The 25,629-nt window shown below is 62.9% G+C and overlaps 1 protein-coding gene across 7 annotated transcripts in view; it reads right to left on the bottom strand.

Moving 5' to 3' along the window:
• Positions 1–1,309: 1,309 nt before the first annotated feature.
• The window catches only part of CACNB1 (calcium voltage-gated channel auxiliary subunit beta 1), a 36,695-nt gene continuing 12,375 nt past the window's right edge, over positions 1,310–25,629 (bottom strand). Inside the window, exons 3-14 of one of the 7 annotated variants that reach the window (XM_075911760.1) lie at positions 21,634–21,753; positions 19,221–19,343; positions 18,911–19,047; positions 18,124–18,200; positions 15,425–15,444; positions 14,957–15,037; positions 13,369–13,427; positions 12,399–12,508; positions 10,491–10,642; positions 9,385–9,480; positions 8,212–8,397; positions 1,317–4,432 (exon numbers count right to left, since the gene is read on the bottom strand). In XM_075911760.1, coding sequence (XP_075767875.1) covers positions 3,974–4,432; positions 8,212–8,397; positions 9,385–9,480; positions 10,491–10,642; positions 12,399–12,508; positions 13,369–13,427; positions 14,957–15,037; positions 15,425–15,444; positions 18,124–18,200; positions 18,911–19,047; positions 19,221–19,343; positions 21,634–21,753 — 1,620 coding nt within the window. In that variant the 3' untranslated portion in view covers positions 1,317–3,973. Of the gene's footprint in view, positions 8,398–9,323; positions 9,481–10,490; positions 10,643–12,398; positions 12,509–13,368; positions 13,428–14,956; positions 15,038–15,424; positions 15,445–17,175; positions 17,334–18,123; positions 18,201–18,910; positions 19,048–19,220; positions 19,344–21,633; positions 21,754–25,629 lie in introns of all 7 variants that reach the window. The other 6 variants (XM_075911757.1, XM_075911759.1, XM_075911758.1 and 3 more) reach the window with 6 other exon arrangements.

The raw sequence follows: 25,629 nt of genomic DNA, 5'->3' as shown, positions 1-25,629 counted from the left end.
TGCGGGAGACATCTGGTTCAGGCTCTCTTCCTCGGCCACCAGGCTGGAGGCTAGACGGGATGGCGTGGCCCTCTGTTCCTCCTCGGGTGATCCCCGGAGCACGTGCACGGTGCGAGTTAGGCGGCCCTGCGGCTGACCACACTATAAACTAGCGGTTGGGACGCAGCAGTGGGTGGAACGCTCTGGCCTCTGTCCCGCCGGGAGTCGGGGTAGATTATTTCTCATCTCTTTCCATCTAATTGAAGGCACTTCCCCAGCCGCCAGCGTTCTGCTCCCCCGGAGCAGCGACACAGGAAAGATGGGCTCTCCCCTCTAGGAGACTCCGTGGATGCCCCTCCCCATAAGCACCCGGATCCTGGGCTTCTCCTCCAGCACAGAGAAGCGAAGCGACTTGCTCCGATTGCTCCACAGGCCAATGGCAGAGCTGAGGACAGCACCCGGGTCTCCTGCACCCAGTCCAAGACCCTGTTCAATTGGCAAAGAGCTGCCAAGTTTAATGGAAGGCTGCAGGAGCTGTACCCTGAAAAACAGCCCCCATCACCTCTGGGCAGCACTGCGCCACCTTTCCGATGGGACGTGACCCATGTTCCCTCTAGGTTTTTCCATCTGTGAGTGGAATACATTTTGTGACGTGCACCCAGGCACATGCAGGTGTGCACCACCCACAGAAATGCACACTGCTGGCTGTGGTCAGCTCGGGGTGTTCTGCCAATCAGCTGGTTGGCAGCTGAATGTCTCCTGGTTGGCCACCCGAGCGCTCGGCTTACAGGGAACACTGGGCGTGGCCCTGGCACCGTGACCACAGGCAATGATTTCAAGCTCCCCTGGCGTTCTCTGTCCCCATCCATGAGCAGCACAGCACACCCCAGAGGCAGGCGCATTTCAGTAGCCAAGGGTGTAGACGCCAGTGGCAACCAGAAGTGCCCAGGGCAACATAATCTGCAGGATGCCTGATTTGAAATGTGGTGACCCACGACAGCCAGCAGGTGGCAATGGCACAGCACAGGGCTGAGTTAACCCTCTCTGCCCCAGAGAGTCTCAGAGGAGCTGCCCAGTTAAGTCTGTAATTTTAAAACCTCAGAGACTCACCAAAATAGAATCCTGAGCTTCCGTGGGCCAAACCCACGTCCTCCGATGAGAGTGGAGAAGAAAGGGGGAGCCTCCCAATTTGAACGGAAAGAAGACCCCACACTGGACAGTGTTCCCAGGCGCTCAAAAACAAACTTAACTCTGCTCCTTCCTGCATACACACACTCACTGTAGCATCCTGGCCGGACAAACCCATTTCCTTAACAGAAAGAAGTGGAGGGGAAAGATGGGGGGTTGTTGTTAAACAGAAAGTTGTTAAAGGGAAAGTCACATTTGGCATCCACTGTGAAACAGTCTCTTTAAGTGTCTCGACTCCCGCTCGGACCAAGAAGGACTAGTGAGGGGCACAGAGCATGCGCATAGACTGACTTTAATGGGGCTGGGACTTTGAAGCCTTCCTAGCAGGAGACTCAAAGCTTAGGGCAGGGGAGGCAGGAGACACAGGGCATGGCTCATCTGTCACTTTAATGAAACAATTGCGACTGGACTGCAGAGGTAGACAACTGATAAGGGAGGGAAGGGAGCATTGAAAACGCATCAGCACACGGCGCTAGCACTCTTCCCGCCCACCCCATCACAGCCGCGCCCTGTGAGGTCTCCATGAAATATTTATTACAAAGAATCAAGCGAATGGGATACCGGTTCTCTCCCCCCTCCCGCCTCACATGAACAATAATAAATAAATAAAATACACTTTTAAAATAGTTTGTTAAATGACATAAATACAGGACGGTTCGTTGCTTTCAAGTGGCTTTGCTCACGTTCAGGTTGGGTCCACTTTGCAGACTCCTCCTCCCCGCCACCCTCTGCTGGGTTCAAGAGTGTGTCATGGGCCCCACACTGCTAAAGGAGATTCTCCTGCAGTTCAGTTGGTAGGGGCCTGTGCACTGGATTGCAATCCTAGGCCCGCTACCACCATGAAGCTATGAGCAGCAGCACTGAGCGAGCCATGACGTGTAGTATCTACGATACAGTGATGTGGCTAGAGCTTGCGGATTTCAAAGCGCATGGTGGAGGGTCGCTTATTATCCCCCACCTTTACAGAAAGGGGAAACTGAGGCACAGAAAAGAAGTGTGGCCTGACAAAATGGCAGAGCTGGGTGCAGACCTGAGGCACCCCAGGTCCCTGTTCTAGCCACTAGGCAGCACCGTGGGAATCACAGGCAGCTGCCAATCAACTTTAAGAGGCCACAGAGAACACATCCCTGGTGTTGGTTGTGGTTCTGCGGGGCAGGCTTTACCGCTCATGCCAGCTGTAGGAGTGGGAGACCCATGGGTCTGGTCTAAGGCAGTGCTGGGGCTCCCCTGGTGAAAGATCCAGTGATACCCCAAGCAGGCAGTAGGGGGAGGCAGCCCCCCCCAATCTAAGAGCAAAGTTTAACATTCCCTTTGAGAGGCGTGGGGGGCTGGGCTGGTGGGCACGGCTGACGCAGGCCCCTCCAGGCACGTGTGTGATGTGGGCAGGGCGCCAGGGAACTCACATCCAAGAGGCGCGGCAAGGAGCCGGGCCCTGCCGTGTCCCAGCTGGTGCGTGGGGGGACGGGGACGGGCTCTCGCGGCGCACGCACACACACCATGGCCGGACAAGGGCTGAACGCACATTAGACAGCCGCTGCGAGGCATGGCGCCCCCGGGCCAGGGGAGAGGCGCTGGGCACCCGTGGCCACTTCACGCCGGGCCAGGCCAGCTTTTGGCACCAGGTGTGTGTGGGGGGGGGGGGTGAGAGCAGCTCTGCCCAGGTCAGAGGTCTGGGCCAGATCTAAACAGATCCCTTCCCCCCACCCTCCTCCCAGGTAGCTGGGGAGGGTGGGACGTGTCTGGGCCTTTGCGTAGAAGCCTCCAGCTGGGATAAAAATACCCCAGAAACAAAGGGCCCCGAACCCTGGTTCCCACCCCAGAAGTGGGCGCACTGGCAGAAGGGGGGGGTGTTCCTGGGCTGCACGGCAAAGGAACTGGGCTCCCCTCCGTCGTTCAGCTCCCCCAAATGCAAAACACCCACCTGGGGCTTCCAGGAGCTGCCTTGTAAAAGGGCAGAGAGGCAGCATCACGGGCCTGTGGGGCCCCAGGGTGTGAAAACATGGGGGGGGAGGGCACCACAACACCCCCCCCCCCCCTTAGCCCAGGCACCGCTTGTATCCGGATGCCCGAAGAGGGCAACTGCTCTCTGCCCGGCGCACTGCACTCGCATGCGGGGAGGCCGTGCCGCTCAGCAGGCAGGGAGCACGCCGTCCGTGCACCCCCCGGGCCCTACGGGGCACACGCATGCACTTTCCCCTCCCCCACCCGCTCAGCCCCGGGGGAGCTGCCAGCCGAGGCACTGGAGCACAGAGGAGCCGGGCGGGGGCCGGGTTCTGTCGTAGGCACTGGAGCACAGAGGAGATTCCTCGGCGCCGGGCAGGGGCCGGCCATCCCAGGCCTCTGGGTCCTGGAGAGCACCGTGGATACACATGAGGGGCTGAGAACGGGACGGGGGAGGAGCCGGGGGAATGATGGGTACGAGGGTGGAGCGTGCTTTCCTCCCGTGAGGAGGTGCCCGCCTTCGGGCATGGTGCCCCACAGGGAGGGCAGGGGAGCAAGCTGGGCCCCACTTTGGTCAGCTTTGGGGGCAGGGCAGGCCTGAGGCCCCGGGGGGGGAGGGGGGGAGTACATCTTCACTATCTTATGGGAGGTGAGGAGGCAGGGTGGGGACACCACTGGCAGAGAGGCCCCCCCAGCGCTGCTGGCAGGGGAGCCCCATATGGGGGGGGAGTGGTACAGTCTCAAGCCAACCCTGCTATGGGGCACAACCAAACCAGCCTCAAAGGGGAGAGACCCCCCCCAGCTCTACTGACCTCCTATAGATAACGCCCCATGGCGGGGGCCCCTAGCAGCCAGCTGCCCCCCCCTAGCGGATGTACACGTCCCGCCCCCAGCCCTCCAGGTCGTTCTTGTTCCGGCTCATGGCCTCCTCCTCGCTGGGGCAATAGCGGTCGCGCCCCTTGCTCCGGCCCCGCAGCTGCCGGTTGTGGTTCTGCTGGTCGGGCTCCGCCTCGTCCCACGAGCCCTGGCGCTGGTGGGAGCGGCCCAGGCCCCGGGGGTAGACGCCGCGGGGCTCACCCTCCAGATCCTCGTAGGGGTCCGTCTCCATGTCCATGCAGGACTCGCCCGGCTCCGTGTAGGCAGAGTCGCGGCTGCCCTGGGTCTCCGAGTCGAAGGTGTCCTGCCGGGACAGGCCGCGGCTGGCCAGGCGGCCGTGCGGCTGGCCGGGCCGCCCCTGGCCGCGGCTGGCCGGCTCCCCGGGGTAGTCGTGCAGGCTGGCGCGCTCCCCCTCACGCAGCTGCTCCCCATGCACTAGGTAGGGTCCCTGGTTAGACGCAGCGACAAACCATGCGAACGGGAGAAGACAAGGCCGAGTTAATGGGGCCACTGGGGGCAGCTTAGTACTGGTTAGCACACCGCACGCACACACACACACAGCGGCCCCCACACCCACTTCGGGCAACCAGGGAGCGGGAATTCTGGGGTCCCAGTCCCGGGGCTAGGAGGGTGAGTCCGCCTGGAAACAAACGCACCGGTGACGGAGTCGGGGGTGGCTCAGGGCTGGGCTGTGGGTGGGATGGACGGGGGCAGAACAGTGTATGGGGAGCCCCGGGCAGGCACAGCGGGGGAGGGGCTGTGGGGCAGGACCGGTGGAGCCCTGGACGAGGGATGTTAACACGTGGTTATTAGGCTACTCGAGCCGTCGACAGCATTTTTACCGACTACGCGATGAGTCGACGGGGGAAAGCAGCCGGCTCGCGCCGGGACCGAACCTGCGATTTAAAGCGCAGCAGGAGCCGGGGGGGGCAGATGGCAATTTCAACTGCAGAGCCGCAGCGGGGTTCGTCCTGGCTCGAGTCCGGACTGAGCCAGGCCCCCTGCCGGGCTGGCAGCAGCCTCTGTCCATGGAGGGTCCCAGTGGGGAGTGGGACACCCATGGACAGGGGCCGCTGCCGCAGAAGGTTCCCCTGCCGCCCCCCCACCCCATGATGCTGCTCCTGCTCCCCCCCACCTTGTTGTCTCTGAATAGAGGCAGCAAGGGGGAGGGGAAATGCGAGATGTGAGTAGTTGAGGCACATCTGCTAATCGACTAGTCAACTACTAGCTCACATCCTCAGCCAGGACTGGCACAGCAGGGGAGGGGCTGTGGGGCAGGGTTAAGGGGTGTTGGCGGGGCCAGGTATGGGGCGCCCTGGACTGGCACAGCAGGGGAGGGGCTGTGGGGCAGGGTTAAGGGGTGCTGGCGGGGCCAGGTGTGGGGCGCTCTGGACTGGCACAGCAGGGGAGGGGCTGTGGGGCAGGGTTAAGGGGTGCTGGCAGGGCCAGGTCTGGGTCGTCCTGGACTGGCACAGCAGGGGAGGGGCCGTGGGGCAGGGTTAAGGGGTGCTGGCGGGGCCAGGTGTGGGGCGCTCTGGACTGGCACAGCAGGGGAGGGGCTGTGGGGCAGGGTTAAGGGGTGCTGGCGGGGCCAGGTGTGGGGCGCTCTGGACTGGCACAGCAGGGGAGGGGCTGTGGGGCAGGGTTAAGAGGTGCTGGCGGGGCCAGGTGTGGGGCGCCCTGGACTGGCACAGCAGGGGAGGGGCTGTGGGGCAGGGTTAAGGGGTGCTGGCGGGGCCAGGTATGGGGCGCTCTGGACTGGCACAGCAGGGGAGGGGCTGTGGGGCAGGGTTAAGGGGTGCTGGCAGGGCCAGATATGGGGCGCTCTGGACTGGCACAGCAGGGGAGGGGCTGTGGGGCAGGGTTAAGGGGTGCTGGCGGGGCCGGGTATGGGGCGCTCTGGACTGGCACAGCAGGGGAGGGGCTGTGGGGCAGGGTTAAGGGGTGCTGGCGGGGCCGGGTATGGGGCGCTCTGGACTGGCACAGCAGGGGAGGGGCTATGGGGCAGGGTTAAGGGGTGCTGGCGGGGCCGGGTATGGGGCGCTCTGGACTGGCACAGCAGGGGAGGGGCTGTGGGGCAGGGTTAAGGGGTGCTGGCGGGGCCGGGTATGGGGCGCTCTGGACTGGCACAGCAGGGGAGGGGCCATGGGGCAGGGTTAAGGGGTGCTGGCGGGGCCGGGTATGGGGCGCTCTGGACTGGCACAGCAGGGGAGGGGCCATGGGGCAGGGTTAAGGGGTGCTGGCGGGGCCAGGTGTGGGGCGCTCTGGACTGGCACAGCAGGGGAGGGGCCGTGGGGCAGGGTTAAGGGGTGCTGGCGGGGCCAGGTGTGGGGCGCCCTGGACTGGCACAGCAGGGGAGGGGCTATGGGGCAGGGTTAAGGGGTGCTGGCGGGGCCGGGTATGGGGCGCTCTGGACTGGCACAGCAGGGGAGGGGCTGTGGGGCAGGGTTAAGGGGTGCTGGCGGGGCCGGGTATGGGGCGCTCTGGACTGGCACAGCAGGGGAGGGGCTGTGGGGCAGGGTTAAGGGGTGCTGGCAGGGCCAGGTATGGGGCGCTCTGGACTGGCACAGCAGGGGAGGGGCTATGGGGCAGGGTTAAGGGGTGCTGGCGGGGCCGGGTATGGGGCGCTCTGGACTGGCACAGCAGGGGAGGGGCTGTGGGGCAGGGTTAAGGGGTGCTGGCGGGGCCGGGTACAGGCTGCCCTGGACTGGCACAGCAGGGAAGGGGCTGTGGGGCAGGATGAAGAAGTGCCGGCAGGGCCGAGTACAGACAGCCCTGACTGGAGAAGCAGGAGCAGGGTTGTGGGGCAGGGTTAAGGGGTGCTAGTGGGGCCGGGTACAGGCCGCCCTGGACTGGCACAGCGGGGGGCCGTGGGTGGGATTGAGGGGCCCCAGTGGAGCCAGAATGAGAGACGCCTGCCTGGCTCCCGGCTGCCCGAACGGGGAGGCCGCGAGCAGCGTCTCTTCCGCTTCCCAACGAGCGAGCGTTAGAAACGCCACGCACCGCGCCACAAACATGCCCGGACCTCCTCCCGCAGCGCCCCCCTCCCCACACAGGGCACCACACAGCAGGCTCCCCACGGGGCCCCAGGCAGCCGGGGAAACTCCACTTGCACTTACGGGGGAACCGGACACACCCGGAGGCAACGGGCGGGAGCAGGCCGGACCCGGAGGGGCGGGCACAGGCCAGATGTGCCAAGGTGCCGTTATGTGAGCTCAGTGCCCTGGCAGCTGGTGGGCAGGAGCTGCGATGCCTGGGGGGTGCAGCTGGTTGTCGCTTCACAGGGGCTTGGTGGTACCCACCAACTGGGCATCTCTGCTACCAGCCAGGCCAGCCGTCAGCTCTGCCCGCCAGGGGTGAGGTAAACCGGTGCAGCCGTTACGGTACCTTCTTGCCATGGGGCGGGGGTACAGCGCCAGGGCAGGAGCTAGGAGCCCAGCTTCCTAGCCGAGGTGAGGAAATTGCCTGACGCTGCCTTGTTAATGGCCCCCATCTACACACGCGGGGAAGGCGTCGGCCAGAGACGTCTGGCAGCCGGGCTGGGGTTTGCAGCTCAGGTCTGGCTGCGCTGGTGCTGCCCCCGAAGGTGGATGAGGGATCAACCCCTCCCCCAGCCCGCCCTGCAGAGCCCCATGTTTGGAAATCCCGCCACAGCCTTTCCGCCCGCTCTGGGAATGGTGCTCGGGGCAGGCCCTGCTCCGAAGGCAGCGCCCAGCCACGCCAAGAATCCTGGCTAGATTTGAAACGGGAAGGCGCGGTCACGCCCTGGGCAACCTGAGGGGGGCGCCCGGGCTCCCCGGAGGGGGCAGCCTCTGTGCAGAAGTCCAGGGAGGCGGGGACACAGGAGGGTGCTAGCAGCGTAAAACCGGCTCTCTGCGATGCTCGGGCGGCGCCGGCGGGGGTAGGGGGCACATCCCTTCGTGGTCTCCCCCGGGCGCGATGCCCCCTGTTCCTGAGCCTCAGAACGATGCTGGGCAGGCAGACGGAGCCCCTCCCGCACGACCCGGGGGGGTGGCGGGGGGCAGCAGCAGAAGTGGGGTGCGGGGGGATCAGCCGGAGATTCCCAGGATCATTTCTTCCTCCGTGTTCAGAGAAGGCGCCGCCTTCCTCCTCTTACAGCTACAGCGCGTGCTCCTCCACCCGGGGCCGGGGGCTCTGCCCCTGCTCCGGGCTGCCCTTCCCGCCCCAGAAGCCCAGGTTGCGCTGGAGGGAGGTGAGCACCTGTACCTGGAGGTTGGAGACGGGGGCGGGGCTGGAGGCCAGGGCGGCGGTCGCCATGGTGCGGTTCAGAAGGGGATTGGGCGGGTTGCTGCTGGGCGGGTGCGTGGCCTTCCAATAGGCTTCCAGGTACTCGGCCAGGTGCTCACAGGCGTCCTCCAATTGGTTCTCATCCAGAATGATGTCAAACATTTCCTGCAAGGAGAGAGGGGCGTGAGGTGGTCCAGCAGGGGGAGTGGGGAGGGGCAGGGGGCGGGGCCTCATCCAAACTGGGGGAGTGGGGAGGGGCAGGAGGCGGGGCCTCATCCAAGCTGGGGGAGTGGGGAGGGGCAGGAGGCGGGGCTTCATCCAAACTGGGGGAGTGGGGAGGGGCAGGAGGCGGGGCCTCAGCCAAGCTGGGGGTGTGGGGAGGGGCAGGGGAGGGGCCTCATCCAAACTGAGGGAGTGGGGAGGGGCAGGAGGCAGGGCCTCAGCCAAGCTGGGGAAGTGGGGAGGGGTAGGAGAGGGGTCTCATCCAAACTGGGGGAGTGGGGAGGGGCAGGGGGCGGGGCCTCATCCAAACTGGGGGAGTGGGAAGAGGCAGGAGGCGGGGCCTCAGCCAAACTTGGGGAGTGGCAGGGCCTCAGCCAAGCTGAGGGAGTAGGGAGGGGCAGGGGTGGGGCAGGGACAGGGCCTCACCTAAGCTGGGGGAGTGGGGAGGGGCAGGAGGCGGGGCCTCATCCAAGCTGGGGGAGTGGGGAGGAGCAGTGGGCAGGGCCTAAGCCAAACTGGGGGCATGGGGAGGGACGGGGCCTCATCCAAGCTGGGGGAGTGGGGAGGGGCAGTGGGCAGGGCCTAAGCCAAACTGGGGGCATGGGGAGGGACGGGGCCTCAGCCAAGCTGGGGGAGTGGGGAGGGGCAGAGCAGAGAAGGGTTCTGGGTCAAACTAGCAGTGAGAGGCAGTTAAGGTGGTAGTGGGAGGTATCGGCCAATCAGGGCATGCCGTGGGGCAGACATTCCCCGGCTGTGGGGGGCAGGGACTTGGCCAGGCTGCGAGGACGAGGCGGGGATCAGGGCAGGCACTCTGCTGAGCTGGGGGTAAGGTGAAGGCCGCGGGGACCGGCCGTGGGGCGGGTACTCACTGGCGGAGCTGGGGCATGGGGCCGTTGTGTGGGCAGGAGACAAGCCGTGGGGCGCACTCACCGGAGGGCACTGCGCCAGCTTATCCGAAGCCACCATCTGCACATTCAGGTGCTTGGCCTGGGACTTGCCCCGGGACTTGACCAGCCTTTGAAGCACCTGCAGGCGGCCAGGGGCGAGGAGTGAGCGCCGGGGGCGGGAAGGGGCAGCGTCTGCCCAGGCCCCAGGGGAGAGGCTGGGCGCGGTGGGGCTGACGCAGGGCGAGAGAGGTGACATAGCTGCTGAGCCCAGCGCTCCGACAGCAGAGCCGCTCTGTTCCTCTAAAACGGGGTCGCCGATCCCCGGCTCTGCAGCTGCCCTTCAGTCCTGAGCCGCAGCCCCTGCCATCCCAGCCTGGGGAGACACGTCCCTTCGAGGAGAAGGCTGCGACCCTACAGCTCGTAACCCTCTCCCCTCCCTTCTGCTCTGACCAGGGGACCAGCCAAAACCCAGATCCCACATGCCCAGCGCCAGGGGCCCAGGGGTGGGAGAGACCCGCAGGGAGGGGACAGCTGCCTGGGCTGACTTCACCCCCTTCCCACCCCACAGAGCAGGGCCTCCCCCGACATGTGAGCCCTGCACAGGGAGTGCAGCACCAGCGGCTCTGAGCCCGGGGGGCACTTGCCCTGCTGCATCCGGTGGCCCCTGCTGGAGTGGCCCTGCCTCCACGGGGCAGTAGAAGGGGATTTCATGTCCCTGCCCAGCTGCAGATCTCGCGGGGGGTTAGGACGCATGGCGGAGAGCTGAGGGGCTCCACTCCCACCCCACGGCCCCCGCAGAGCACATACCTGCACCTGCGTGCCAGGGGAACGGTCCCAGGGCACCTCTTCTCTCTGGTACTTGTTGGGCCCCCCGGCAGGGGAGGTTCTGGGCAGCAAGTAACCAGTAACCCAAGATCTGAGCCACCCCTCTGCAGGGTCCAATGCACCCACCTTGGGCAGCGTCCCCGGAAGCTGAGTGCTAGGGTGGCTGCCCAGGAGGGATTCAAATGCCATCCAGTTGATTAGCAGAGCGCCCGCAATGCCCACAGCTTGTGTGTCTAGTGGTGGTCCACATCCGCACACGCCTCGGTGCACAGAACAAAATTTATACCACACACGGACGGAAAACAAATCCAAGGGAACACTAACCTTGGGGGAGGTGATCTTGATGTAGACGATGATGGGGGCCAGCGAGGTCTTGGCCAGCTGGGCCGGGTGGTTGATGGTGTCGGCGTCCAGAGCAACGAGCTGCAGTGTCCGGGCCAGCTCGAAAATCCGCTCGATTTCGCTCTGCACCTCAGCTGTTGGACCAGAGAGACAGTGAGAGACTCTGGGGGGGTGGAGCCGGGAGCAGAGAGACCGTGAGAAATGGGGGGGCAAGCTCTAGGTGAGGGCCAGGGGCAGAGAGACTGTGAGAGACATGGGGAGGCAGAGGAGGGGGAGAGGATTGAGGGAAGGGGTCAGGTGGGGAGGACCAGGGCAGTATGTTGCGGAGGCTGCGGGGCACAGCAACAGGGGAAGTGATGTAGTAGGGGCAGACCTTGTGTGGAAGAAAGGGGAGAGGTAGAAGGGTTGTGGGGCAGCCAGGGCTGGCCTTACCATGAGGGGAACTGAGGCAACTGCCTCAGGTGCCAGACTGTGGGCGGGGCGCCCCTAGGACCCAGAGAATTGAGACCTTTCAAAGTTTTGGCTCCAGCGAGGGAGCATGGGGGCGTCATTTGAGCTCCCCGCCTCAGGTGCCAAAATGTTGTGGGCCGGCCCTGGGGGCAGCAGTGGGGAGCGCTGCAGCAAGCAGCCATCCTCTGGGGTCTGTGTGTCCCACAGGCAGCGGGAGCCCCTCCCAGACACGTGGGTTTCGCTGCGGCTCCGCCTCCTTCCCCAGGCGGGAGGGACGTGTCTCCGGGTCCTGGCGTGGGGAACGGCCAGGCCGTGCTGCACACTGGGGTCGCCGGGCACGCACCCAACGTGCGACGCTGCCCGAGATCATCCAGCACGGGGCGGGGCAGGGCCTGCAGCTGGGGGCACGCTCACCCCCCCCTTCCTCTGCGCCGAGCTGGGGACAAACTAAACCCCAGGGCCCCACATGCCTGGACCTGTATCAGCCCTGGGGTGGGAGACTCTGGCCCCACCTTGCTCTGCTGCCCCCTGGTGGCCCTGCGGGAATGACACGGGTCCCTCTGGCGGGAGGAGCAGGGGGCTACCCGCTGGCCCCCCCGCTCGCCGTGGCCAGCTGTGGATCCCACGGGGCTAGGCAGCGTGGCAGGGAGCGGTCTGGGCGGGTCCCCGAGAGGTTGAAGTTACATACCCAAGACATCTGCACCAGGAGCAAGGGAGGAAGGAAGCAGCGCGGAAGGAGAGGAAGGGGGAGGGAAAAGAAAGAAAAGGGGGGAGGGGAAAAAAGAGGACGTGAATTGTACCGATTGTCCCAGGAGTTCAGTGTCAGGCCTCCTGCCCCCGAGCCCGGCCCAGAGGGGGCAGCAGGCCCAGCTCCCACGAGCCATGTTAGTCACCCGGCACGGACAGCAGAGCAGCTCGGTCCCTTTAAGTCGATGGGGCCCCCGGCTCTGCGGACGCCCTTCAATCCTGCCCCGCTGCCAGCGCCCAGGAGACCCCGAACACGCCCCGGCCCCGCTGAATGGGAGGTATGTCACAGGGGTGGGGGTCCTGCTTGGGGTGGCCAAGCATCGCAGCACGCTTGAGGAGAAGAGCGCCAACCCCCTTTCCACGTAGCACAGGCGGGCGAGAGAGACGCCAGCCGGCCCTGCCTGGGAGCGGGCGAGCAGCATGGAGCAGGGGCGCCCTTGCAGACAGGACAGGACGCCTCGGGGCAGGCAGGGCACTCCAGGGCCACCGGGGAGCGAAGGAAGGGAGGACGCAGGGATGAAGGACCCAGTGAATTCAGATCCAAGCCAGGCAGGAGGGCTCCCCCTCCAAAGCCAGGCGGTCGGTCCCAGCGAGAGAGGGCCCAAAACCAAAGCAGGCCCGGAACAGCCAAGTGGGGCTGGGGTGTGGGAAAGGGTTCGCTCCCCAGCTCCCCCCGCCCCCCACCGGCCTCACCCAGGCTGGAGCGGGTGCTGGAGCGCTCGATGATGGTGTGCTTGCTGGGGTTGTTCAGCACGGAGCGCTTGGCCAGGGAGATGTCGGCCGTCACCCGCGTGATGGAGATTCTGAGCGGGACGGAGAGAAGAAGAGCATGAAGGGGGAAGGGAGGCCTCTGGCTTTTGCCCTGGCTCCAGCAGGGAGCCTATCCCACCGGGGCCGGCCTACAGGCCCCCAAAGTAGCCCTGGGGACCGAAGTCAGGGTGCGAACTCCAGCCCCGGGCTGCACATGGCCCCCTGCCCAGCAAGGGGACACATGGCAAGAGCGCCCAACGCCTGACTCTGGCCACTGACTTCACCGCGGGCAAGTCGTCGGTTCTCTCGCGAGCCTGAGCTGCAAAAATGGGGCGAAAGAAACAGCCTGTTTCGGGGAGGGGAGAATTCCTCGTGCTCCCGGAGTGCTTGGAGATCCTCCGACAGAGGGGGCAGAGGATGGGCAGGGGTTAGACTAGCTCAGAGGGAGCGCTCTGCATGAGGCCGGAGTGACAGCAGGCGACCCACGTGCTGGCATCTCCCTTGTCCCCTAAGGAGCCTGTCACCGGGGTGTCCCGTCACGTGGGGCGACTCCAGGAACACAGCTTTTGAATAAAACGCCATTCCCCTGGAGCCCAAAAAGGGCCATGGCCGGGGTGGGGGAGGGGGGCAGGACTGGGTCCGACCAGGCCCATGGCTTTCTGAGCCCATCGGCCAGCACCACATGGGGAGCAACCTCCCACCCCGCATCCACATACACTGGTGCTGTGAATCCCGACACCCCCTCCCCCACCTCCCTTCTCCTGCTTTGGCTCAGAGGGAGGCAGGATGGGTAGGCAGGGCTCTCCGGCCCTGCCCCTGGCCGGGGAAGGTGAGACCCTTCCACCCCCTACGAGAGCCACAAACCCAGCCAGGGCCCCTCAGGGTGGCAGCATCTCTCCGGGGGGGCCCACACCTGCCGTCGAAGTGATGCTTCAGGAAATCGAAGAGGGCTTTCTGCATCATGTCCGTCACCTGGGAAGAGAGGGGAGGATGGAGTCAGGGGTGAGCCGGGATTCCCTGCATCAGTGTGTGCTGCATGGGAGGGGGGCGAGGGACAGACAGACAGAGTGCGGAGGGGGGTGCATGTAATGCCAGAAGCCACTGGCTCCCCCCGGCACAGTCCCTTCATCACTGTCACTGGAGAGAGCCCGCGTTGATATTATCCATGCAGGGAGCGTGACACAGCAGAGGGGTCCAGCAGGAGTTATAGAATCATAGAATCATAGAATAATAGGACTGGAAGGGACCTCGAGAGGTCATCGAGTCCAGTCCCCGGCCCTCAAGGCAGGACCAAGCTCCGTCTACACCATCCCTGACAGATGTCTATCTAACCTGTTCTTAAATATCTCCAGAGAGGGAGATTCCACCACCTCCCTTGGCAATTTATTCCAATATTTGACCACCCTGACAGGAATTTTTTCCTAATGTCCAATCTAAACCTCCCCTGCTGCACTTTAAGCCCATTACTCCTTGTCCTGTCCTCAGAAACCAAGAGGAACAAATTTTCTCCTTCCTCCTTGTGACACCCTTTTAGATATTTGAAAACCGCTATCATGTCCCCCCTTAATCTTCTTTTTTCCAAACTAAACAAGCCCAGTTCATGAAGCCTGGCTTCATAGGTCATGTTCTCTAAACCTTTAATCATTCTTGTCGCTCTTCTCTGTACCCTTTCCAATTTCTCCACATCTTTCTTGAAATGTGGCGCCCAGAACTGGACACAGTACTCCAGCTGAGGCCTAACTAGTGCAGAGTAGAGCGGCAGAATGACTTCACGAGTTTTGCTTACAACACACCTGTTGATACAACCTAGAATCATATTTGCTTTTTTTGCAACAGCATCACACTGTTGACTCATATTCAACTTGTGGTCCACTATGACCCCTAGATCCCTTTCCGCCATGCTCCTTCCTAGACAGTCACTTCCCATCTTGTATGTATGGAACTGATTGTTCCTTCCTAAGTGGAGCACTTTGTATTTCTCTTTATTAAACTTCATCCTGTTTACCTCTGACCATTTCTCTAACTTGCTAAGGTCATTTTGAATTATGTCCCAAACCTCCAAAGAAGTCGCAACCCCACCCAGTTTGGTATAATCTGCAAACTTAATAAGCGTACTCTCTATCCCAATATCTACATCATTGATGAAGATATTGAACAGTACGGGTCCCAAAACAGACCCTTGAGGAACTCCACTTGTTATCCCTTTCCAGCACGATTTAGCACCGTTAACAACAACTCTCTGACTACGGTTATCCAGCCAATTATGCACCCACCTTATCGTGGCCCTATCTAAGTTATATTTGCCTAGTTTATCAATAGTTGGAGAGAGGAGGACGGAGATGGCCTGGGGCAGGGGCGGGGGAGTCGGTGAGATGGAAGGGGAGGGGAAGGGGGAATGGCCAAGCAGATGGATGGCGGGGAGGGAGCAGGGTGAATGAAATCAAGGGTCGCCTGTCGCCCGCAGCATGTGCCCCGCCCCTGTGCCGCCCCAGGCTCCTCACCTCGTACCCCTTCAAGGAGGGTCCCACGAGGATGATCGGCCGCATGGAGGGCACCACGTCGTAGGGCGGCACGTGCTCCGCCTGTCAGAAGGGGCAAAAGACAAGGTGTGATGTGTGCCCGGGGGGGGGGGGGGGGGGAGTCACTGGCACCAGGGGGTCTCGCTCGTGTCCAGAATGGAAGCGCCTTGCAGGGTGGGGTACCGCTGGCTCAAGCTACCCAGCTCCCGCTGCTGCCCCCTTGGCTGGTAGCCAGGTGGCCCTGCTGGAAGGTTCTGCCCTGGTGCGGTAATGGCCCAGCCCGGGGAGGGAAGCTGGTGGCCTGGAGACACCCATGCTGGTGGCTCCCCGTGGAGCACTGACCCAGCCCATCACCGCTGGGGAGGAGAAACCAGGTGGGGAAGGCTCCTTACAGGGGTCCAAACCCACCCCCCATGTAACAGGCAGGTCAAGTAAAGCCCTTTTACTCACCGATTTCTGCTTCTGCTTGGCTATGTCCAGTGATCACCATGAATGGGGCGGGGAGGGGGCAGGCGAGAGAAGATAAACAAGGCATGCGTGTTATTGACAGGTCACGACACGCAGCGGCAGCAGGAAAGGGTCTGCAGCCGGGGCGGTGGGTGGGAAATGAGGACAGGTAGGGGAGGGGGGCTCTGGAACTTGGCGCTGTGTGCAGAAGGAATTGGGGGGGGGAATCAAAGGGAGGGTGTACGGGGGGGACGGTGCAGCTCGCACCGGTGTCTCCCCGGTGCTACTCGGCTCTGCTCCCCACTTCAATCCACACACCCCCCGCCCGGCAGCAGCAATGTCCCCCTCTCCTGCCCCCGTGGCTCCCAGGCTGCCCCCTTGTGCTGCACTGAATCCCCCCCCAACTGATCACCAGCTCTGGAGCCCCCTGGGGACCCCGGGGTGAGGAACGCATAGGACACCCAGCTGCAGCCTCTGCCCCTGTGCCCTAGTGCGCCCCCCGGACTGCTCATTAAGCAAGATCCCAGCAGTCTCCGATACAGGGATGCTGCCCCTGGGGGAGCGGGATGGGTACCCAACGGGAGCCACCTCCCCCCACATCTACTGGGGGGAGGGAGGGATGGGGGAAGAAGGGGTGTGCACTGGAAGGTTCCACTTCCATGCTTTACATGGGGGGGGGCCTAGTATTGGAATATTCCATTCCCATCTTGGAGAACCGCTAGAACATTCCATTCTCAAGTTTCATGGGGGGGGGGAAGAGCATTGGAACATTCCATTCCCATCTTGGAGAACCGCTAGAACATTCCATTCCCAAGTTTCATGGGGGGGGGAGGGAAGAGCATTGGAACATTCTATTCCCATCATGAAGAACCGCTAGAACATTCCATTCCCAAGTTTCATCAGGGGAGGAGGGAAGCATTGGAACATTCCATTCCCCGTCATGAAGAACCGCTAGAACATTCCATTCCCAAGTTTCATGGGGGAGAGAGCATTCTAGTCCCATGTTTGGAGCACCGCTAGAATGTTCCACTTCCAAGTTTCATGGGGGGAGGACAACTCTGGAACATTCCATTCCCAACCTTCACATGAGGGATGGGGGGCAGTGCTTCAGACTTCACATGAGGAACTGCTGGAATGTTCCACTCCATGTTTCATGGGGGAGGAGCAGTGCGAGAACATTCCACTCCCATGCTTTATCCTGGGGGGGGGAGGGTTTGAACCCACCAGAATGTTCCACTCCTAGGTCTCATAGGGGCACGGCTGCGCTGGACTGCTCCATTCCCATGCTTCACGTAGCAAAGGTGTCGACAGGCAGAAATGCTCTTAACTCACAGGGGGCATGTGTGATCACTGGAACATACCATTCTCAAGCTTCATTTGCATGTGCGTGTGTAGGGGAGCCAGATGGGGGACACGCCACATGGCTGCCCCCTTCCATGTCATGCTAGAGGCAGGGTTTCCTGGTGTGATGTGCCACACACCCAAAAGTGTCTGCACAGGGGACATCCAGCCCCTGCTATAGGTGCCTTGGTGCTCGTGATAGTGCTCTTACCCCATAGCGTGCCCCATGGCGCTGACCAAGAGCAGCAGCTGAACGACAACAGGACCACATCCGAGCCATGCCCCTCCCCCCAGCCCCAAGGCCCCCAACCAGGCCAGCGAGCCCCACACACAGGGTGAATCACGGGTATTAGCAGCAGGCGTGAGCGAGGGTGCGGCAGACGGGTGCAGAACCCCACTCTGGGCCCCTTTACCTTCTTAAAGAAGGGGATGCGCTTGACGTTGGAGGGGGACGTGGTAACACTGCTGACGCTAGGCTTAGGGGATCGGGAATGCTCCGGGCCCTCAGCCTCCTCTGCCTCTAAGTCAAGGGCGTCTAGGTCATAAGCTAAATTAGTCATGTCCAGAGTACCTGGGGGAGAATAGGGGGAGGGGGAAGAAAACAAAAAGAAAGAAGAGAGGGAGGGAAGGAAGACAAAGTAAAACGGGGAAAGAAGAAATAACTGAAAAAAACAAAAGAACGAGAAAATGTACCAAAGGGAGGAGGGAAAAATGATTTGGAGAACGAAAGAGAAAAAGGAAAGGAAGGGAGAAAAACCAGAGACTTCCCTGCATATGGGGTAGACAGGATGGCAGGGCAGGGGTGGCAGGCACCATGCTTGTGAGGGCAACAGGGCATCTGGTCACAGGTTTCCTCTGCGTGCCACGGAGGTGGGCATGAGTGGGCATGTCTGGAGGATGCATGTGCCCCGGCGGGCATACTTGGAACACGCCTGCGTATACGCCCCTCTGCCTCTGCCCACGTGTTCATCCGCTCACATGTGGGACTCTCCGTGGGTGTGCCAGCATGGGTGGCAGGCCCCCACGTCTGGCCCAATACGAAGGCTCATCCACCTGGCTGCCCGCGTGTGTGTTGTATGCGCAGCCCTGGGCTGCGTTTGCAGGGCACATGGAGATCCCAGAAATCCTACTGCAGTTCCTGAGCAGATAGCTGGGCAGCTCCAGGCTGGCACCCCTGTCTTTCTGCCCCCGTGGGGCTAGCTGGTCTCAGGGGCTGAAGGGCTCACAGCTAGAAGGGGACCTGGCAGCCAAAGCCACAACTAGAATCAGCCGCTCTCCTCCAGTCTCTCCTAGGGGTGCAATGAACTTTGCCAGCTGGGGGCTGTCCGCTGTCAAACAGCAAAGGGAGAGGGAGGTCTTACCGCTAGCAGGCGGGGTAGGCCTGCGGGTCCCCGTCACCACATCGCCCAGGCTGGAGCTGGAGTTGTCCCCCGATTTGCTGCGTGGGGCAGAAGGGGGGGAGGGGTAAGTGCTTGGAATTTCCTGGGGGGGCGAGGGGGAAAAGTCTGGGGGCGGGGACCAGATTGGGAAGCAACAGAGGGACCCACTGTGGCAAATGCTGAGCAAGTAGGGAAAAGGTCTCTCTGTGAGAGGCTTAACACTGGAACCGCCCCAGGACGATGCTATGTGCCCATCTGCCTTGGCATCTTCTGCTCCCCTGCCCCAGCCTGGATCAGACCACTGGGGCCAGAGGCTAGCACTCTCCCACTCACCTAGGGCTGTACCAGATCAGATCAAGGGCCCATCTAGCCAGCAATTTTCCCCACTGTGACAGTACAGACCGATGAGTCCACCTGTTCCTGCACACCCTTCCTGACCTCTCCCCAGCCAGCATGCAGGCTCAGCCCTGGAGCATGGAGATGGAAAGTCCTTTGCATCCTCGGCTGGGTCTCCGCTGCCTGGTCCCTAGTGCAGGAGTTTACCACTGAGCACAGGGAATGACAATCCATGTGTTGAGCCCACTGGAAGGGAAGGTTGATCCTCCTCCCACGCCCAAGCTCTCCGTGAAGTGGATTGGCGTCTGGGCCTGCCTCAGTTTCCCATAGCCCATTGCTCTCGATCCCTCAGGTGGGGTGGGGATCCCTCTGGTGCCCCAGGGCTGCATGAGGATGTGGCCAAGAGCTGCGATTCCCCCTCCCTCCTCTCCACCTGGAGCTTAGGCGGTTTTGCCTCATCTTCTGCTCCTGAAGCATCCTCATGTTCTCCAGCTTGACAGGGCTGGGGATGAACCCCACCTCGCAGCCCTCCTTCACCAGGCGCCCGATCCACCAGTCGTTGCTGTATTTCTGGGGCGCACAGAGAAAAGGGGCCTGAGACATGGCGCCGAGCCCCTCCCCTTGGCGCCGAGCCTGACCCCCCACCAACGGAGCCCGTGTCGCCTCGGTGCCAAACCCACGTCCATCGACACAATACCGAGCCCCAGTCCTCCAGCCTCCCCAGCCTCCGCCCCGGCACCCACCTCTTTGATATGCAGGAAGTCCTTGGGTTCGAAGGAGATGGCCATGCCCTGGACCGGCATGTCATCATTGGGGGAGGGGTTGTAGCCCACGTTCGTCCTCACGGCGAAGGCCACTGGCTTGGTCTGTTCAGAGGGGGGGAGAAGTGATGCTGGAGGGAGGGGCCCCCAGACAGAACGCTGCCCTGGCATTTCAGAGGGCGCTGTGGCCAGGCGGCTGCACAGACCCGCCAGGAAGGGGCGAGGCGATCCGGGGACACATTCTGGCCCCCTCAATTGGGCACATGGAACAGCCCCGGCCATCTCCTTCCCCTCCCCACCCCACCGTAGGAATCAAGGAGACGGGGGCCCTCCGCCAAGAAATGGAGCGTGGACCCCTCCCGCCCCAAGAGCGGTGCCGAGGGCTGCGGCTCTGGGTGGCTTCGGCCTTCTGAGGGAGGGGACACAGGATTGTCGCGTCCCCTCTGTGCCACAGCCACAGCCAACCACGTCGGATTCTGGGGCCTATTGAAGCTCCGGCCACCACAGGGCTGGGTAGGAGAGCTCAGCTGCACCGCCAGGAGCGGATTAGGAGAGGTGTGGGAGGGTGTCTAGACCCCAGTCCCCACCCCGAGAATGCACGCCCTATGGGGCAGCGAGCCAGGCCCCCATCCCCCGAATCCAGCTCAGAGGGGGCCACGAAAGAAGCCGAGCGTGAGCTGGAGCCAAACGGCTCCAGGGACTGGTTGGCTCCGGGGTCGGGCTCCGGAGCTTGAGCCTGCAGGTTGAGAGCCAGGCCAGGACGACCCCTTTTAATCGGCTACATGTAGCGCTAACACCACGCTGAACCGATTCAAGGGGGAGGGCAATGGGAGCACTCCAGTGGGGCTGGAGCAGCCCCTCCTCCCCAGGCAGCGGCTGCCCCCACGCTACAGCTCCCAGGCCCTGCTGCGGGCGCTGCCCCCTGCGTGGGGACTGCCAGCTTGCCCACTGAGGAGCAGCCCTCCGGCTGCACGGGGAGACGGACTGCTCCTGGGGTACCAGTTAACTGTTACCCGGTAAGCATCATCCATTAAGGGTGATGCTTTCTGGGTAACCGTTTAACCATTGGCCCATGTACACCCCAAGTCGGCAGTGAGGAGAGGGGCGTTGCCATGGGAATGGGGGCTTGCGCCTATGGAGCTGGTGGTTCATAGTCGCAACGGCTGCCCCAGAAGAGGACGTGGGCCCCACGTAGACCTGCCGGCGGAGGGGCCTGGCTGGGCGGTAAACCGAGGCGTTCGCTCCGTGCCGAGAGCCTTAGCAGGGCCTTGTCGCCTGCTATTACACCTCCCCTCCCCCACTGCACCGCAGGGAGACACAGGGGCCTCGTTAGCTAATGGCAGCAGGACTGCGCAGCCAGGGGGCGCTTCTCACCGTCGCCCAGCAGCTTGGCTCAGGGCCGCCAGCTCCCCTCTTCCCAGGGAGTCTGGCAAGGGGCAGGGGAGAGGCAGGTGCATAGGCCAGGCCGCCGCAGGGGGCAAGAACGCAGGGGGCAGAAGTGAGCACCCATAGGCCACCCAGACTTGGCCAAGGGTGAAGTGTCCCAGCTGGCCTGTGGAAAGACACCTGTTCATTGCACAGAGGGGAAACTGAGGCGCGGGGAAGTGAGACGTGTCCAAGGTCAGGGACGCAAACAGAACCCAGGAGGAGGGCCAAATGCAAGCGGCTCCAACCACTAGTCCACACTCCCCTCCCTGAGTGGTAAATTGCCCAGCCTCAGGCAGTGATTTCGGGGCCTGGTGTCTTCCTGCTAGCTCCGACAGTGGGGCGACTCCTGGGATTGCGGGGGCAGGCTGGGGAAGGGGTTGCTTCCCCCAGGGCCTCCTCCCAGCGGCAGGGAGACTGGACCGTGAGTGTATTTCTCCTCCTCCCGCCAAGGGATAGGGCTGCCGGGGTGTGTCCCCCACCTGTGGCAGGATGGCAGCACCTCCAGACAAGTTGGGGGGCCCCTCAACCACTTGGCAGCAAGTGCTAGCTGGCAGCCACCCCAGGCCACGTAATGGAAGGGCTGGGAGGCGGCCAGGTGGGGCAGCGCCAGGCCGCAGTCTCCTGGCACCGGCACTCTCCCGAGCCCAGCCCGATCGATGAGACATTTCATCAAGAGGAGCCAAATGAATTAGCTGATGGGGGTCCCTGGGCTGCGGGATTTATGGGTGGCATTGGGCCCGGGGCCAGCTGCCGCAGGAGAAGCGAGTCCATTGGGCAGGGCGAGGGGACGGAGCCAGGCCTCCCTGGCACCCAGCTGCCCCTGCAGAGCGGCCCTCTCGGGGGCAGAGCGGTGAGTCAGGCTGAGGGGCCTGGCACCAGCAGTTCCGACGGGCTCAGCCGCAGGAAGGAAAGGCAGAGCAGAGAGCCATGGGGCTGACGTAACGCCCCCCGCCTGCCCACGCCCTACCTTGGCCTTCTCCAGCTGCGCCAAGGCCTGCCGCTCGGCCTCCTTCTGCAGCGCCTCGCGATCCTCCTCCAGAGACACGTCGGAGTCTGAGGGGCGGCTGGTGTAGGAGTCCGCAGAGCCCTGAGGGGAGCACCGAAAGCACCAGCATCAGAGGGATTCACAGCCCCCCCTGCCAAGAACCGGGTGACTAAGGGGGGATAGGCTAGAGGTCTATCAAATCACAACTGGTGTGGAAAAAGCGAATAAGGAAAAGTTATTTACTTGTTCCCACAATATAAGAACGAGGAGTCACCCAATGAAATGAATAAGCAACAGGTTTAAAACAAACCAAAGGAAGTTTTTCTTGACTCAGAGCCTGGTCAACCTGTGGAACTCCTCGCCAGAGGATGCAGTGCAGGCTAGGACTTTAACAGGGTTCAAAAAAGAGCTAGATGGATTCATGGAGGTTAGGTCCATCAATGGCTATTAGCTAGGATGGGTAGGAACGGTGACCCTGGCCCCTGTTTGTCTGGATATGGGTGACAGGGGACGGATCATGAGGATTACCTATTGTGATCCCTCCCTCTGGGGCATCTGGCGTTGGCCACTGTCGGCAGACAGGACACTGGGCTACATGGACCTTTAGTCTCACCCAGTCTGGCCGCTCTTATGGGTGCCATGGCCATGTAGCTGAGCGAGCCCATTTCGAGCGGCAGGAGATACCCAGAGGGATTCTCCCACGTCCCCAGGCTGCAGCGCCCTGGCATGGCTCATCAACCACAGGGGCAGGGGCTGGTCGGGCAGCCTGGAGCCAGGCCCGGCTGCCCCCCACGCTGGAGGCGGATGCATCTGGGGCCTGTCTCAAGGAACAATTTCATTCCTTATGCACCCATCGCCGGGGCGCTTTAGAAACAAACCAACAGCCCTGCCCCGGACTCTCTGTGCCTTGGTCCCGCCCCTCCTCCCTCCCCCCGGCACAGCGAGGGTTAAGCTGAGTGGCAGGGAACTGAGGTGCAGCTGTTCTCGCTGCTCTGGGATGGAACGTGATAGCGGGGTTGGGACAGGACAGCACCAGGCTGAGCGGACGGCATCAGACCCCATGAAAGCACCAGTACTGGGGAGAGCAACAGGCAGGGGGAGCCTAGAAACAGACAGTCCCCCTAGGGTGAGGGGCCTGGAAACTCTCATCTTTAGGAGGAGCAGCCTGTCAGCAGGAGGAAAGAAAGCAGGGGCAGGAGAACCAGCAAGGAGGGAGAGGGAGAGGGAGACCCGAGGGCCACAAAAAGCCGAACTAGGACCTTTCTCTTCCCACCTCTGGGCTGCCCCCTACACGTGGGGCAGGAGGGGAGGGGGCGAGGAACGGAGAGGAATGAGCTGGCATGAGGCCAATGAGATCCCTGGCCGGCCCATGGCTCCGGGGTGCCACACTGCTAGCGGGCCCTGCCCCTGAGGAACAGGCTTCCTAGTCACCAGTGGGCCCCGGCCGGGCTGGGAGCGCAGAGGCAGGAGGGGGCGGGGGAACCCAGGGGGTGAGGGCGAGGGGTGGCGTCAGCACAGGACGTCTCAGGAGCTGCAGTGACGCTGCCCCAGCCTGGCCTCATACCCACCCGTACACGTGGGCACGGAGCCCGGGGGCTGGGTTTGTTCAGGCAAGCGAGGCCGGCGGGAGAAGGCAGCCAAGGGAAGGGGGTTAACCATGAGGGAACGTTTACAGGACCCCCCTCCCCGCACTGTTCTCCTAACACCCCTCAAGCCCCCACAGCCGCCCCACTCTGCCAATTCCTGCCCCCCAGCTCCACCAGCCTTCAGCCCAGCTCCCTGCGGCACAGAGGCTGCTAATAACCCTAGTGGGTCGGTATCGGGGTCCCAGGGAAAGGGGGGGACCAGCAATCTCGTTTCCTAGACTAGCCCAGGGGCAGAGGGCGACCAGGACTCTGTATGCTCCCCCCTTCCAGTCCAGCGGCGCGGTGCCCAGCCAGCCCCGTCCCTGGGGGCAAAGATAGCAGCCCTCCGCCACGGAGCTGCCTCTGCCCAGGCCCCCGAAATGTCAGGGCTAATGAGTCGGCTCTCACCCCACACGGCAAGTTCAGCCCCCTCGGGAATGGGGGGCAGCCCCCCATGACTGGCCGGGCAGCGCATCCCCGTGAGCCGCAGGCTCCGCACTCAGCTGCTCCAGACCGAAACCAAACCTGCTGCTGTCTCCAGAACCCCAATAATGGAACAACCTCCCGGGGCAGCCGCAGGGGGCAGGGAGCCATTCTCAGGCCAGCCAGAGGGGGCGCTGCAGAGCCCAAGGGACAACCCCCGTCCCCCCAAACCAGGCCAGCCTCCTCTCAGGGCAGTTCCACCGCGGGTTTCACTCAATCAGACACAGAGGCGTCCCTCCAAGGAGCCCCCCCCAGGGGACGATACGGGGGGGGAGGAGCTGTCCTGTGCTGTGTGGGGATGGATGGACCTTTACAGGCCAAGGCTAATAGCTGGGAGTGGAGATGATTTAGCTGGATGTGGCTGGAAGGGGAGCACCCCCCATCTCCCCGCAGAAACATGCGAACCCTCCCTCCGCTGATCTCCGCCCCCCCCACCCAACCCCCGCCGGGCAGCCCTGCAGCAGACAGAGCCAAGGCAGCCGTACTCACCTCCTCCGCCGAGTCGTCCAGCCAATACAGATACATCCTGGCCGCGAGAGGGGGCGCGCAGGAGGGGGGCAGCTGGGCTGGCAGGGGGACCCCAGCAGAGAGCTCTGGCAGATAAGACTAGCAGGCGAGGAGGGGAAGCCACGACCCAGCTGCACTAAACATCCAGGGCTCTGGAGGTGGGAATCGGCTCCCCCGGGTGGCGTGGGTGGGCGGCCCTGAGGCTGATCTCCCGGAGAGACCATCCACCCTGCAGGAGCCACCTGGCTTCCCTGCCTCCCCTGGACCGGCCCAGAGACACAGGCAGGCAGGAGTTGGAAAGAGCCAGGAGCTGATGACGTGGGGCCAGGATGCGATTGGCTCAGACACTGAGCGACTGTCATGTCTGAATGGAGCCGGCATGTGGCCCAGCTGGGTGGGGGGGTCACCGGCCCTTTAAGAACAAGGCTGCTGGTTTGAAGCCCAGCATGGAGGAGTAGCGAGCAGGAGGCCGCTACCGTGCTGGGATGTGCGGCCCTGGATTGGGGCACTTAGCCCTGGCTGTGCCGATGCAGCTGGGCTTGCTAGCGCAGAAGCCGTGGGGAGCACCCGGAGCCAAGACGAATGGGAACGGGGACGGGGAATAGGGAAGTGCCTGGATCCGTATCTCCTGCTCCAGCCCCTTCTCCCAGAGCATTCAAGCCCCGGCTGCATGCACGGCAAGAAGTGGGTCAGGCTTAGCACCCAGTGGGGGAAACTGAGGCACAGGACGGCGCCACTCGGCCAGATTTCCAACAGGGATGTGACTGGTTAGCCGATTGATTGGTGGAAGCTGAAGCAGCTCCCCTACCTGCCGCAATCAGGGGGCTGCTTCAGCCCCCCCGGGGCCCGCTGCAGGCAGAGGGCGCTCCAGCCCGACCGGAGCCGCCCCAGTCTGTAGCGGGGGGAGGGGGTTTACTCCAGCCTGGCCACATGGGCTGGAGCAGCCCTCCCCACCCAGGCCCCAATTAAATGGGGTTAACCAATTAAATGGGGTTTTACCTCCCTAATTTCCAAGCGCATGGCCCTATGGCAAATCCCACCCATTGTGGGTGCTACAACCTGAACATTCAGGCTCTAGGTCCCGTCAAGATTCGACTGCCGTTTGCCTGAGGCCTACCCCAGTGTTTCACAACCCCAACCCAGTTCCCAGCTGTCCCAAGAATGTTTTCCTCTCCCCACGGAGGCATCAGTTTCCTGGATTTTGCCTCCAGGGCCTGGTAAAGGTTCCTCTTGCTCTTGTGTTCTCCCCACCCACCCACCTGAAATCAACGCCCCCCACTACAGGGAACACCCCTGGGTACCACTGAGAAGAAGCTGGATCAGCACAATTTAGGGGTGGGAGGGGTCACAGATACGCTGACCC

The sequence above is a fragment of the Pelodiscus sinensis genome, chromosome 29 (assembly GCF_049634645.1).
Source record: "Pelodiscus sinensis isolate JC-2024 chromosome 29, ASM4963464v1, whole genome shotgun sequence".
Lineage (NCBI taxonomy): Eukaryota > Metazoa > Chordata > Testudines > Trionychidae > Pelodiscus > Pelodiscus sinensis.
This window is presented reverse-complemented; position numbering and strand designations above follow the sequence as displayed.